Consider the following 13,073-nt stretch of genomic DNA (forward strand, 5'->3'; position numbering starts at 1 on the left):
TTTCAAAACGAGCTAAAACAGGTAAATAATCATAATTACAGGGTGAGAAGAAACTATTACAATGTTCCCAGATTTAAAAATAAATATGGTTGCAGGTCTCTAGAAGTCCTTGTACCAAAAATGTTCAACAACTTGCCAAATTACTTTTTTAATTTGACCACTTATCGAGCTTTTAAAACTAGTCTGAAAGAAAGAATGTGGAGTGGTTTAATATAGATACTGGTCTTTCTGTCAGTGAATGTTATCTGAATGTTTAAATTATTATCTATTTATATGCTTGTTTCAGGTGTTGGCTATATTTGTTTCTGTTTTGTTAGATTTATAAATTTTATAAGATATTGTTATTTATTTGTTATAGTCTATTGTGCTGTTTCTCATTGTTTCTTAGTAATACTATTTATTTATTGTTATTTATTTATTGTTATTTTCATGATATTTGGATTTAAATATCAGTGGTTTTTGGTAATATATTTATGCATGTAACTCTCAATGGAACACGTTAGGACACTCATAGAACTGTGTTGATTGCTGATTGAACTAAACTTTATATATTAATTAACTAAAAATGTTTTTCATAATATGTTGGTGCAGACAAGCCTTGTATGGTTTTTGCACCTATTGTATAATATGCATGTATTCATTATAGTTCAATAAATAAATTGATTGATTGATTGAAAAGGACCTACTAGATTCTAGATTACTATTGGAAATGTGTACGAATCAAACTGGATTAAAAATTCACAGAGAAAAGTCATGTCTTGTTATATTGTGAATAACCTAATTGTGCATTACCAGTGGCTCGTTGGTGGCTTACGGAAAGTTGCAAGGTGTTCTCAGCTCCAACCCTCTGTTGCTACCCGGACGTCACGCTATCAACGCCTCCCTCCTGTTGGGCAACATGGCCGCCATGGGCTACTTCTTCTACGACCCCTCGTTGACTGCTGGGCTAGCGACGCTGGGCGCTGCGTCCGGACTGTCCGCCACCATGGGTCTCACCCTCACAGCTGCCATCGGAGGTACTGCAGTGTAAAGTGTAACAATATACGTCTAATCTGAGATTAAGGATCTAATATAAGGGCATAGGTTTTAAGGATTTTTGGTTGGATAACAGGCTTACCTGAATGCGATAGAGTCCAATAAAAAAAACATAAAACTTTATTTCTAATGGACTTTGTTCTAATATTTTGTTAAAGTCTGCTATCGCATAAATTCCTAAAAATATCCTAAATATACCTGGTGATCCTAAAATGAGGGAATTAACCAAGAACAGAATTAATATTAGAGATAACTAGCCAAAACAAACTAAAAAAAAAGTTTTAAGATTTTGTAAATGGAAACAATCATTATTTTAATAGACTGTTTACATTTTTTCATGATTTATAAAAAATTATAATCTAAAATGTTTGGATACCAGTGTATAAGAATATTGTCTGCATTTCAGGATCTGTAAAGGGGAAGAGTATTTTATAAGAGAAGTAGAATTTTTTTTTTTTTTTTTGCCTAACAACATATGACCATCTTGGGCACCTTCTACAACATTGGGGACATTGTAGGCGGGATTTTTAACATGGAGATGAAGGAGATTACTAGGTTGTGTGTGTGTTTGTCAGGTGCTGACATGCCGGTGGTAATTACCGTGCTCAACAGCTACAGTGGCTGGGCGTTGTGTGCGGAAGGCTTCATGCTTAACAACAACGTGATGACCATCGTCGGAGCTCTTATCGGCTCCTCTGGTGCCATTCTATCATACATCATGTGCAAGGTAAGACCAACGGCTTTCTGTAGAACTTTACTATAATTGTAGCACATACTGCTGTACAAATCGGAAGATCCTTGATGTAGAGCTTCAAATAATGTGGCGACAACTAAAATTAGCTTTCATTTTCTTAGTCATATCAAGTATTGTATGACTCTTAGTACAGGGATATTTTATGTACAGAGTTAATTTGTTCTACTCACCTGATTCCTTCCTTCATATGATTCCTGGTTCCTTTAAGTTTCCAAGTACATTTATGTAAAGTATCCATATTGCAAAACTGTATCCAATTTGAGATCAACATCTTTTCTGGGATTGAAAATGGGTGGTATTTTATAATTAAACAACCTATATTTGGTCCCATAATCAGCAACCTACATGATTTTTTTATCGCTAAGCTTTACCATACGTAAGTCTTTCTAAAGGTAAATAAAGTAATCACTGAGTCTTCATTTCAAAATAATGATACTACACAAATATTTAAATAAACTAGTGCACCTGTTGCTCGAATTCGAGCAATTAGAAAGTATTACAGGCGTTATTTCAAGACGAACAACAGTAATAATTTCTGATGACTTAAAAGAGTCGACTCAAAGATAATGTCATCAATCACTCCACTCCAGTTATCGAAACTGAAAACGAACACTTGTGTGTGTCATGTGTTTACTGTGAACAGCTGTAATTAATACAAATTATTCGTCTGTTTAAGTAAACAAAATCCTTTCTTCATAAGAAATACATTGGGATTTTGATGGCCTGTGGGGCAAAGCCCGAGGACTTTTATTACAGGAATTGGTGAAGGGTGAATTGGTGTCTATACAAAAAATACTTAATTTTGATACATCGTTTGTTAAAATCCGTCCATTATTAATGGAGGAGTAGTGTTTCGTAGAAATCACCTTCACGTATTATATATAAGGATAAGAAAAAAAGGTACTTTCCTGTTAAGGGGAACATTCATTATTATCGATGATTTTTTTTCGATATATCGATATTTAATATTTCGGTCCGATATATTGTTTATTACGAATTTAAACATATCAGCTGTTCAGTATATAAACAAACAATTTAATAAATAAACAAACAATTTAATAATTTCAGTACGGTAACAAAATGTTGCTTTGGGATTTACCATCAAACGAAAATAGAGCAATTGAATTTTTAAAATGTAGAGGTTTATTACATAGTGAACGTCAATGCACTAATGGTCATGATATGATATATTATTACTATGAAGAAAAACCATTCTGGAAATGCAACGTATGCAAAAACAAGGTAGGTCTACAAATTGGAAGTTGGTTTGAGGGAAGCAGATTACCGTTTACTACTGCAGTTAGATTTATATATTGTTGGTGTGAAGAACTAACATCAGTAGACTTTTGTGCAAGGCAATTAGAAATGAACAAGAACACCGTAGTAGAGTGGAACAATTGCATAAGGGAAGTATGCGTAGATGCTGTGGAAAAGAAAAATGTTGGAAAAATTGGTGGGGATGGTTTGACAGTTGAAATAGACGAAAGTTTATTTACAAGAAGAAAGAACAATGCTGGAAGAGTGTTACCGGAACAGTGGGTGTTTGGTGGGCTTTGTCGCGAGACTAATGGACGTTTTTTAGTAAAGGTGCCAGATAGGAAAGCGAAAACCTTAATGGACGCAATCAAAGATCATGTAGAAGTAGGTTCTTTTATTATGTCTGATTGTTGGAAAGGGTATAAAACCGAGGAACTTGAACAGTCTGGGTTTACCCACTTTAAAGTTAACCACAGGTACAATTTTGTTGATCCAGATACTGGAGCCAATACACAACGTGTGGAACGTATGTGGGGGTCAGCAAAATGTAGAAACAAGCGACAACGAGGCACATCACGCCACCATTTGGATTCTTATCTTGCTGAGTACATGTGGCGGGAGTATGTAAAATCAGAAAATCTAGATAGTTTTGACACTATACTATCAGACATTTCGGCATTTATGCCCTTGTCTTAGATTTGTATTAGTTTTTTCATCCTTATTTTGTTTCCTGTTATTGTTTGTTATATGTGTTTTTTTAATATAAAGTTTGGTTCATTAACGTACCTATGTTTTTTTATTAAAACATATAAGGCGCGGAGCACATCGCACACCAAGGAACAAGAATTGATACGGATCTACTTCGGATGTGCAATGATTTTCAAGATCCGATGGATTTTAATGGAGATACGGCCGGAAAAGCATCGGAAAATCGAGTTAGTGCCAAGATGACGAAAACTAGGTTAGGTTGGGTTAGGTTAGGTTACATTAGGTTGGGTTCTAGGTTACATTAGGTTGGGTTAGGTTAGGTTACATTAGATTGGGTTAGGTTGGGTTAGGTTAGGCTAGGTTAGGATAGGTTAGATTAGGTTAGGTGAGATTAGGTTAGGTTAGGTTTAGGGATGGACGAGATTGGATTTTTAGTTCGAGACGAGACGAGACGAGATTTTTTATTTCTCATAAAATTTCGAGACGAGATCGAGACGGGATTTCCCTTCTCATACACAACGGGAAATGCACGTTCAAAATTTTTACCTGATTTTGTAACATTGTTAGATGACTGTTTAAATACAAAAATAATGATAATAGGCAAGAATATTTACAATCTTTTATTAAAAAACATCAGCATAACATTTTTTTTATTAATCACGCCTAACTTATTAAAAATGCCTACGATTAGAAAACATAGTGATATCAGTTAGGATAGAGTTCAACTTATCCTAAAATAAAATAAAAATCATAAAATAAAAGCAATATTAATTTTTATAAAATAGTTACTTGTTTTGACTTTTTATAGTACAGTAATAAAACATTCCTCACACTGCTTACACTTAACAAAACTTCTCAAATGTTATTAAAGTAATATTATTAAAATAATTAAAGTAATATTTACATTTAAAGAATTAATTAAATAAGAATGCCTTCGCAAAGGAAACGCAACTACAACACGCTCCTGTATTGCGGGTATTGCATTGACTTTCTGCAGGCGTTTTTAATTTTTATTTTTTTATTCTCGTCTCGATAAAAATCTCGGCCAAAAAGAAATCTCGTCTCGTGTAACGAGATTTAAAATTTCCCGAAAATTTCCCGAAATTTCGAGACTTGACCATCCCTAGTTAGGTTACATTAGGTTGGGTTAGGTTAGGTTAGGTTACATTACATTAGGTTGGGTTAGGTTAGGTTAGGTTAGGTTAGGTTAGGTTAGATTAGATTAGGTTGGGTTAGGTTAGGTTAAGTTATGTTAGGTTAGGTACTATAAATAACCATTTCATTGATAACCTAGCCCAATCCAACCTAGCATAATCTATCATAGCCTAACCTTATATCACATAACTAAACCTAACTAATCTAACTCAACCTAGCCACACCTAACCCCACTTAATCTAACTGAAACTAACATAACTAAACCTAACCTAATCTAACCTAACCTAACCTAACCTAACCCAACCTAACCAAACCTAATGTAACCTAACCTAACCTAAACTAACCTAACCTAACCTAACCTAACCTAACCCAACCTAACCCAACCTAATGTAACCTAACCTAACCCAACCTAATGTAACCTAACCTAACCCAACCTAATTTTGGTCATTGTTGCGCTAACCTGATTTTCCAACGCTTTTCCGGCAGTATCTCCATTAATATCCATCGGATCTAATATTAATAGCATATCATAGAACCAACTTTTTAGTTGAAACAACTGAATAAATTATTTAATTCCCTTTAAACATGAATACGCATAAGGTTAATATGGGGAACTACAGAGCTACTGGGGCGGAGTCCGAAATAATTTTTGGGATAAGAGTATGCCTATGTTAATCGGGAATACTTTAATACTTTTAATACTTTTCAATGAAATGGCGACCATACAAAGTAGGTATTTTAGAATTTGAGCTATCATCATGCCAAATTTTAGCCCAATCCATCCAGTAGTTTATGCGTGATTGAATTTCAAACAAATCAACAAACACACCAACTTTCACATTTATAAATATTAGTATATTATTAGTAAGCTTTTATGAACAGAACAATTATTTAGATTGATAAACCTTCATTCGATTTATTCATTATCAGCAAGTTTGGTTAGATTTTGACAGTTAAATTTTATAATTTAAATTATAATTAATTTTATCGTTTTTCGTAATTTCATAATTAAGTATGACCATAGATAAAACATACTCATGACGTCATGGATCTACTGACCATCATTACGTTTAGGATGGCTCCCGTGAGCCTCTCCGGAACGCGACCCGGCCATTCTAGGAACCCAGACCGATATATCGAAACATTAAATATCGATACATCGAGAAAAAATCATCGATAATAATGAATGTTCCCTTTAACAGGAAAGTACCGAAAAAAATCATAGGTTTTGTGTGATTAGTACAGCTACAGTCCAATACAATTGCTGACAATTGGGAGGAAGCTGATCTGGTGGTAGAGCGTTGATCTTTGGTCCCTGAGGTCCTGGGTTCAAATCCCACCAAATCACCAATGGATTTTACCTAATGCCGCAATCCCTAGGTCTAGTCTGAAGTAATGTGAAAAATGATCCCAGGCTAGTGCCTAGTGTCCTAGAACAAAAAAATATATACATACAATTGCTGACGCACAATGTCAAACCTCAACTTTTAGTTACTGAGTTAACTCTGTTATCAGGCAATGAACCGATCTCTGCCCAACGTCATCTTGGGAGGTTATGGTACGTCGTCTACAGGTGGAGGCAAACCCATGGAGATCACCGGCACACACACTGAAGTATCAGTCGACAATGTGACCGAGATGATTCAGAACGCCAAGAACATCATCATCACACCAGGTGCGGAACATGAGAAGACAGAATCTCATATATGATTTGAATTTTTAACTGCATAATATCAGGAATAATCTTGTTACTTATGATTTCAAACAGTAATGATATTTTACGTGATTTACCAAGAAGCTTAATTTGCTTTCCATAAGAAAAACCTTTTAAATTTTTATAAGTGAAAGTGTCAATATATAAATTTATGTTGTATGTTTTGTTATTTTCAATGGAAATATACAACAACTTACTGACTAAATACAGTAGTAGGTTGATAATTCGGTTGTCAATAATCCAGACTTATCTCTAGCAAGTAGCCAGAAATAATATTTCTTATTACCATGATAGTAATGATATTACTATTTTAACAGACAGGAGACTGAAAAAGAATAATTGGATGAATGACATACCATAAATACTCTCTGAGTATACTAATGATTTCCCCTGAGCAAAGCTCGGATACCAGGTTCTAGTAGAAATAAATTGTAAACAAACACTAGCACACGTAGTGGAATATAGAGAACTGATTGAGATCAAGGGAAAATTAGCTGATGTTTTCCCTTGCTCTAAATTGCAAAACAATTTGGACTACTTTTTTTATATCAGCTGTTATAAAAAATTGCTACTCTCTGTTTAAAAAAATATGACAATGGAAGTTGGTAGCAAATTAATGATGGTACGTTTGCGAGATTTTGTTTTTCAGATTAGAGAAGTGCAGAGCAGATACATACTGCATATTATCATCTAATTGTAAACCCAAGATCAGTCTTGATGGATATATTTCTGTTGCAATGCAACCATAGTTTGATTTTGTATTTTAACATTGTAATCAGCTGATCAGTTATATTACATTTACAGGTTACGGTCTGTGTGTGGCTAAGGCTCAGTACCCGCTGGCCGAGATGGTGTCGCTGCTGAAGAAGAAAGGCAAGAATGTGAGATTTGGCATCCATCCGGTGGCAGGTTAGTGTTTAATTATAGTATTTTTACGTAAAACACCTCAGGGTGTGCAAATATTCGAAAATTCAATAGTTGGAACTGTTGGAAGAATGTTTTAGTATTTCAGCCTTACTCGATATTAAAAATATATTCAAAGATTCAACAAATACAGTAGACTCCCTCTTATCCGTACTCCTCGGGACCAAGGCCAGTCCGGATAACGGTTTTTCCGGTTAAACCGACGTCCCCAAAATCTCGTTAAAACGGACCGTTTTAATGCATACTCTATACAGTATTTGACTTAAGATTAGGAGAGCATTGTATTTAGACACGTAATCACTGGTCTCAAAACTTTCCCACGAGAACAGTCGTTTCAGTATCGCCAACTTACTGCCGATCTAGTGCGGATAAACCGATGTCCGGTTAAAAGGTGTCCGGATAAGAGGGAGTCTACTGTAGATTGGTTGCAGTCGACTTAATTTTTGAAGTTAACCGATGTGTGTAAATACATGTTTCTACATAACATCAAATGTTTTTTTCACTTGAAAAATAATTAACACAAATGTAAGACAGGTTGTAGAGATCCTACGTTTTGCATTCCACAGGTCGTATGCCAGGACAGCTGAATGTGCTGCTGGCCGAGGCGGGAGTCCCGTACGATGATGTGCTGGAGATGGAAGAGATCAATGATGACTTCAAGGAGACGGACCTTGTGTTGGTCATCGGAGCTAATGACACGGTAAACTCCGCTGCTGAGGACGACCCTAACTCCATCATCGCTGGCATGCCTGTACTCAGGGTGTGGAATGCTGAACAGGTAAAGCTGCAGAGCTTTGGTTATAGCTGTACACATTAGTGTCTGATTGAGGTCAACATTGTGTTAGTGTAGGTACACCAGGTGCTTATCCCAACCAATTGGATCTGGACCCTGTTCGAGTCAGCTGGAATGCAGTGACTACGTTACAAAACAATGTATTTTTATGACTGTAAATTACCATATTGTTTAAGCAAAAACAGTGAGATTGTCAAAGATAGTGGTTTGACTGTGGTAGTATCTTGCAATGATTATTTCCCCAGATTACAATGATACCATGAACGTCTCCCAGGATTAAAAAAATTACTGTGATCGCAGCACTACCAAAGCGATCATCTCCAGTGATCATGGCCTTATGATAGGATACGATGGCCTTCAAAGAGAACAGTAGTATGCTGGTAAAGATTGGACCCTAAGCAATAGAGTAGGGTATTGGTGACTATTCCAAATTTCCTGTTCACAAATTTGTTTTACTGCTTGTATACGGTTAAAGTAATGTGTTTCAATAGTAACATATTGTTTGAAACATTGTTAATATTGAGTGAAATAAATCATTTAATTTTAACCAAGTGATGACAATTTTACTTATCATAATTTTTTTTCTTAATAATTTTCCTCTAGAATTTCTAAATTTTAATTAATAATATATATTTAAATATTTAAGATATTTTGAGATTATTTTCTGACTGAGACTCAATTTTAATGTGTTATCGTCCTGATTTACATTTATTTTGCGTAATCTGCACAGGTTGTTGTTATGAAACGTTCGCTCGGAGTTGGTTATGCTGCCGTAGACAATCCCATCTTCTACAAGCCCAACTCTGCGATGTTGCTCGGAGATGCTAAGAAGACATGCGACCAGCTGCTGAATAAAGTTAAGGCTGCGTATGGTGAAGCCCCTGCTGCGTAGTTACTAAATTTTATGGGTTCCTAATGAATTGGTTTTCCACCAGTAGTTGGTGGAAGATCAAGCCAGAAATTAATTTTAACTTTTAAATATAATTAATTAATTTCAATGCAAGGCAAATATTATAAGCGAGTGGCGTTATCCAGTAAGGGTAATTTTAAATATTGTGATACTGATGCTTTTCTCACTTTGAATGTTGATATATTCAAAAGGAAGAAGTTTTTCTGTATACCTGTGAAAAAAAGTCTGAACTTAGTCTCAAAATCTTAGTACTTTACTAGTCTTTTACTTGTATAATTTTAATCAATTAAAATCTAACTGGTAATTTTTTAGTGATTTTACTAATCAGAAATGTCCAGATTGGATTGTCGAGAATTTAGTGAATTCGGTGCATTTATACTATATCCCGTTTACTATACCCAAAATTTTTGGGTGCTTTTGTCATGTAAATACATTTATACATCACCATGTTCGTTTGTCACGATGGCTAGTTTTAGCTTTTAGTAGTTAGTTTTATTTTACCGTTCTAAATAAATTAATTTCTAAATCAGATAATGTTTATATTTAATGAAGGACTGTTTCTGTCCCAGCTGAACTAATATTTAAAGAGAACTGCTGAATTAATTGTACAAACATTACCCATTAATCCCTTTTTATGGGGTTAGAGAACTTGTAGTTGTATTTGTTGAAGATTTTTTGTTGTATTCATAAAAAAATCACCAACTGGAAATCGTTTTTCCAAGCAATTAAAGTGCCTTATTTTTTATCGGTAATTTGAAGTGCACATGTCTTTAGCCTTCAATCAAGACAATTTTGAGGCAAGGAAATGTGTTTACTAATTATTATACCTTTTTATACAACTTGTGTGCCATATTTAACTTGAGCTGTGATTATTACACCTAATATGACTTACTTGGAAGACTGACTTGCTAATTTTGTGAGAAGCTTACAAAGAAAATATTTTCTACAAAATTTAAAGAAAAGCCAAAGAAGGAACTTACTATGCTTTCTTGTAGAGGAAACAGAGTAAATTAATCACAACGATACAACTTTTAATTCCTCTTAAACTTAACTCAATAAATAGGAGATACAATGAAATTTTTCATTTTATTTCACTTATTGTAAATTTTATAACTATTCCCATAACTTTTGTACTGTGTATGCACAATTAAACGTTTATTTTGGAATGTTATTTTTAGTGTTAAAAGAGTTGATGTGTATATTTTGTTGTGTCCTTATTTTATGAATGAAAAAGTGTCAACTGTAATTTAAGAGTTAGAAGATTTGTAAATCCATACTTGATATAATTAATTTTTAATGCCAACCTTGGGGTTTTCTTTTTTTTGTTACGTTATTTAAGATTTTTATTTTTACACCTATTTGTGAACAAAGTAATTTGTGCATACATTCTTAAATTATTCTTTGGGAAAATTTATCCCCACTATGCTTTGAACTTAGGTGGTCTAGTGTATCTGACTGCCTGTCTTTAAACCCTTTTTTTCCGCCCAAGTCAAAATAGACTAGTCCGTCTATATTTTATTTTCAGTTTTAAAATGTTTTTACTTTATCATGTTTGGCATTTATTTTATACGTTGTTTCTTTCCTCTTATGTTAATATTGATTTTTACCTCAAATTTATACTTAATACTGTGGTAAATAGATTGGTTACTTATTTTAGTTAATTTGTTTAGAGTGTATACTTATGTTATTGAAATAATTACTATGTATTTTCTTAACAGATTTCAAAGATTTTATTTGAATCAGTTTATTTTTTTAAATATTTTATGCATTCTATATTTTATTTTTAAATACCTATATTAAAGGGCAACTAACAATTTTTAAATGTCTCTTTTAATTAGATTAGTTTTGTAATTTTTTAGACATTCCTTTAAGATGCATATTTATTATTTAGTAGTTATAATTATTCTTCAGTTCTTTTTGTAGGTACCGGTAATCAAATGTGTCAACATTATGTACATTTATGTGTTTTAACTGTGGTCCATATAAAAATATACCCTTATAGTGTCTTTTTAGCGTACTGTTTATCGTTATTGTAAATGTGTATTTTTGTGAAATAAATTTTTGTGTCTGTAAAAACATTGGCTTTGATGTTGTCCATAACAGTATCCTGTTTTGGTTCAAATATATCATACAGCTTTGCATTACAATTACATTTTTATTATTAACACACTTGAATCATTAGATTGACTGATTATCATAACATAACATATCCCTAATAAAATACTGTAGAGCCTTGATAAGAAGACCCTGTGGGGATGATCAAATCTTGTTTTGTTATAAAGTTTGACTCGTTATAGAGGTTTGCGTTTGCAATAACATGCATTTAAGGGTAATATAAAATCAAGGATATTGGAAAATGACACTTGTTATCAAGGGTCACTTGTTATTGAGGGTCTTCTTCAACAAATCTTCAATTTTTACAAAATCATTTGTTTTTTAGCTCTAAACAAATGTTATAATAACAATATCTATTTCATGTTGTAAGACTAAAAATGGAATAAAAGTTTGAAATAGTTTAAAATTTATTAATACCCTGTTCTCATTACTGATCTTGCAGGTTCACAAACTTATTAAAGTTTATCCAGCCCTACACATTCATGCCAAATTCAATCAAAAACTGACTAAAATTGATTGTTATATGTTCATACATAGGATACACACATACTCATATAATGCATTTTCAGTGTTTGCTTCAACACAGCAATGTTTACTGTGAATGAAATCAGTTTTATCTAACTTTTACAATTAATTGTCAATGCTTCCACCTTGATGACTTGGTTGACATCTTTTTAAAGAGGTGTGCAACCTAATGATAGTCATTTTTTTTCTGCAGACACAGCTATAGTTTTGGATTTAGTTTACTTACCCTTCTTGAAATTTGTAAGTACCCCTGACAAAAGCCCTAACTCCCTCTTAAATTTTTATTTGCTGTAAGAAACAAGAAAGACATTTCAGAAAACAAAGCCTTTAAGAGAGTCACTGTGTATCTGCCACTGCCAGATTGTCACCCCAATGGTCTCTGTACAACTTCCCTCAACAAAATAAAACCATGAAATAAAACAATCAAATCTCATATCAAATAACATATTCAGTATTGACAACATTAATTGACAACATAAAACATTAATGTAATTTCACAACATGCAATTAGTTAGACTTAGAATATTTTTCGAATTTTTTACTTGCTCCAAGTGTGAAAGTTAACTCGTGCAACTGTCAGACATTCCTCAACACAAACAAAACGGTTATAGTTCAGTTTCCAGAACTTACCTAAAACGCACTTAAAAACGTTGTTTAGGGCTAATATCATAGTTAAATAATTAAATATAGACTGTCAGCCATGCAATGGTTACCATACGATCTGGCGCACACCGCTGGGAGCGCTGTGTAGTTGTAGTTACGTGGCGCGTTGGCCGTAACTACATGGCGCTCCCAGCAGTGTGCGCCTGAACCTATAATAACCGCAGCACAGCTGACGGTCTATATTTAATTCTTTTTGTATATGCTAATATCATAGACTAACCAACACAAGTAGACTTCTCATCCCATTGTAAATTTTGAAGCACGTTTTTCGTGTCTAGTTCATGTACGTGACACAAAGGCGCTAGTGTCGACGAAACTTTGTTTCTATTATTTTAGGGTTAATTTCTTGATTTGTGCTTTACTGTTTGGTTATATAACTAAGGGACAAGTTATTGTTTATGATTAGACCGTATTATTTGGTTAAACGAGGTTTTAAATGGCTGTAATAACGGGAAACAAATTGTAAACAAAACACGACCTCTACAGAAAACCGTACAGAACTAACAATAAAATTGGCTTC

General features: G+C 33.7%; 1 protein-coding gene across 1 annotated transcript in view; it reads left to right on the forward strand.

The window, feature by feature from the left end:
* Positions 1-11,326, forward strand: part of LOC128992421 (NAD(P) transhydrogenase, mitochondrial-like) — a 46,441-nt gene extending 35,115 nt beyond the window's left edge. The window contains exons 15-20 of the mRNA XM_054415989.1: positions 796-1,016; positions 1,611-1,762; positions 6,425-6,584; positions 7,428-7,532; positions 8,114-8,325; positions 9,071-11,326. Of these exons, the coding sequence (XP_054271964.1) occupies positions 796-1,016; positions 1,611-1,762; positions 6,425-6,584; positions 7,428-7,532; positions 8,114-8,325; positions 9,071-9,232 (1,012 nt within the window). The 3' untranslated portion in view covers positions 9,233-11,326. The remainder of the gene's footprint in view (positions 1-795; positions 1,017-1,610; positions 1,763-6,424; positions 6,585-7,427; positions 7,533-8,113; positions 8,326-9,070) is intronic.
* The last annotated feature ends 1,747 nt before the right edge of the window (positions 11,327-13,073 follow it).

This window comes from Macrosteles quadrilineatus, unplaced genomic scaffold (assembly GCF_028750875.1).
Source record: "Macrosteles quadrilineatus isolate MER2022 unplaced genomic scaffold, UCM_ALF_1.0 Scaffold_4__1_contigs__length_99947679, whole genome shotgun sequence".
Lineage (NCBI taxonomy): Eukaryota > Metazoa > Arthropoda > Insecta > Hemiptera > Cicadellidae > Macrosteles > Macrosteles quadrilineatus.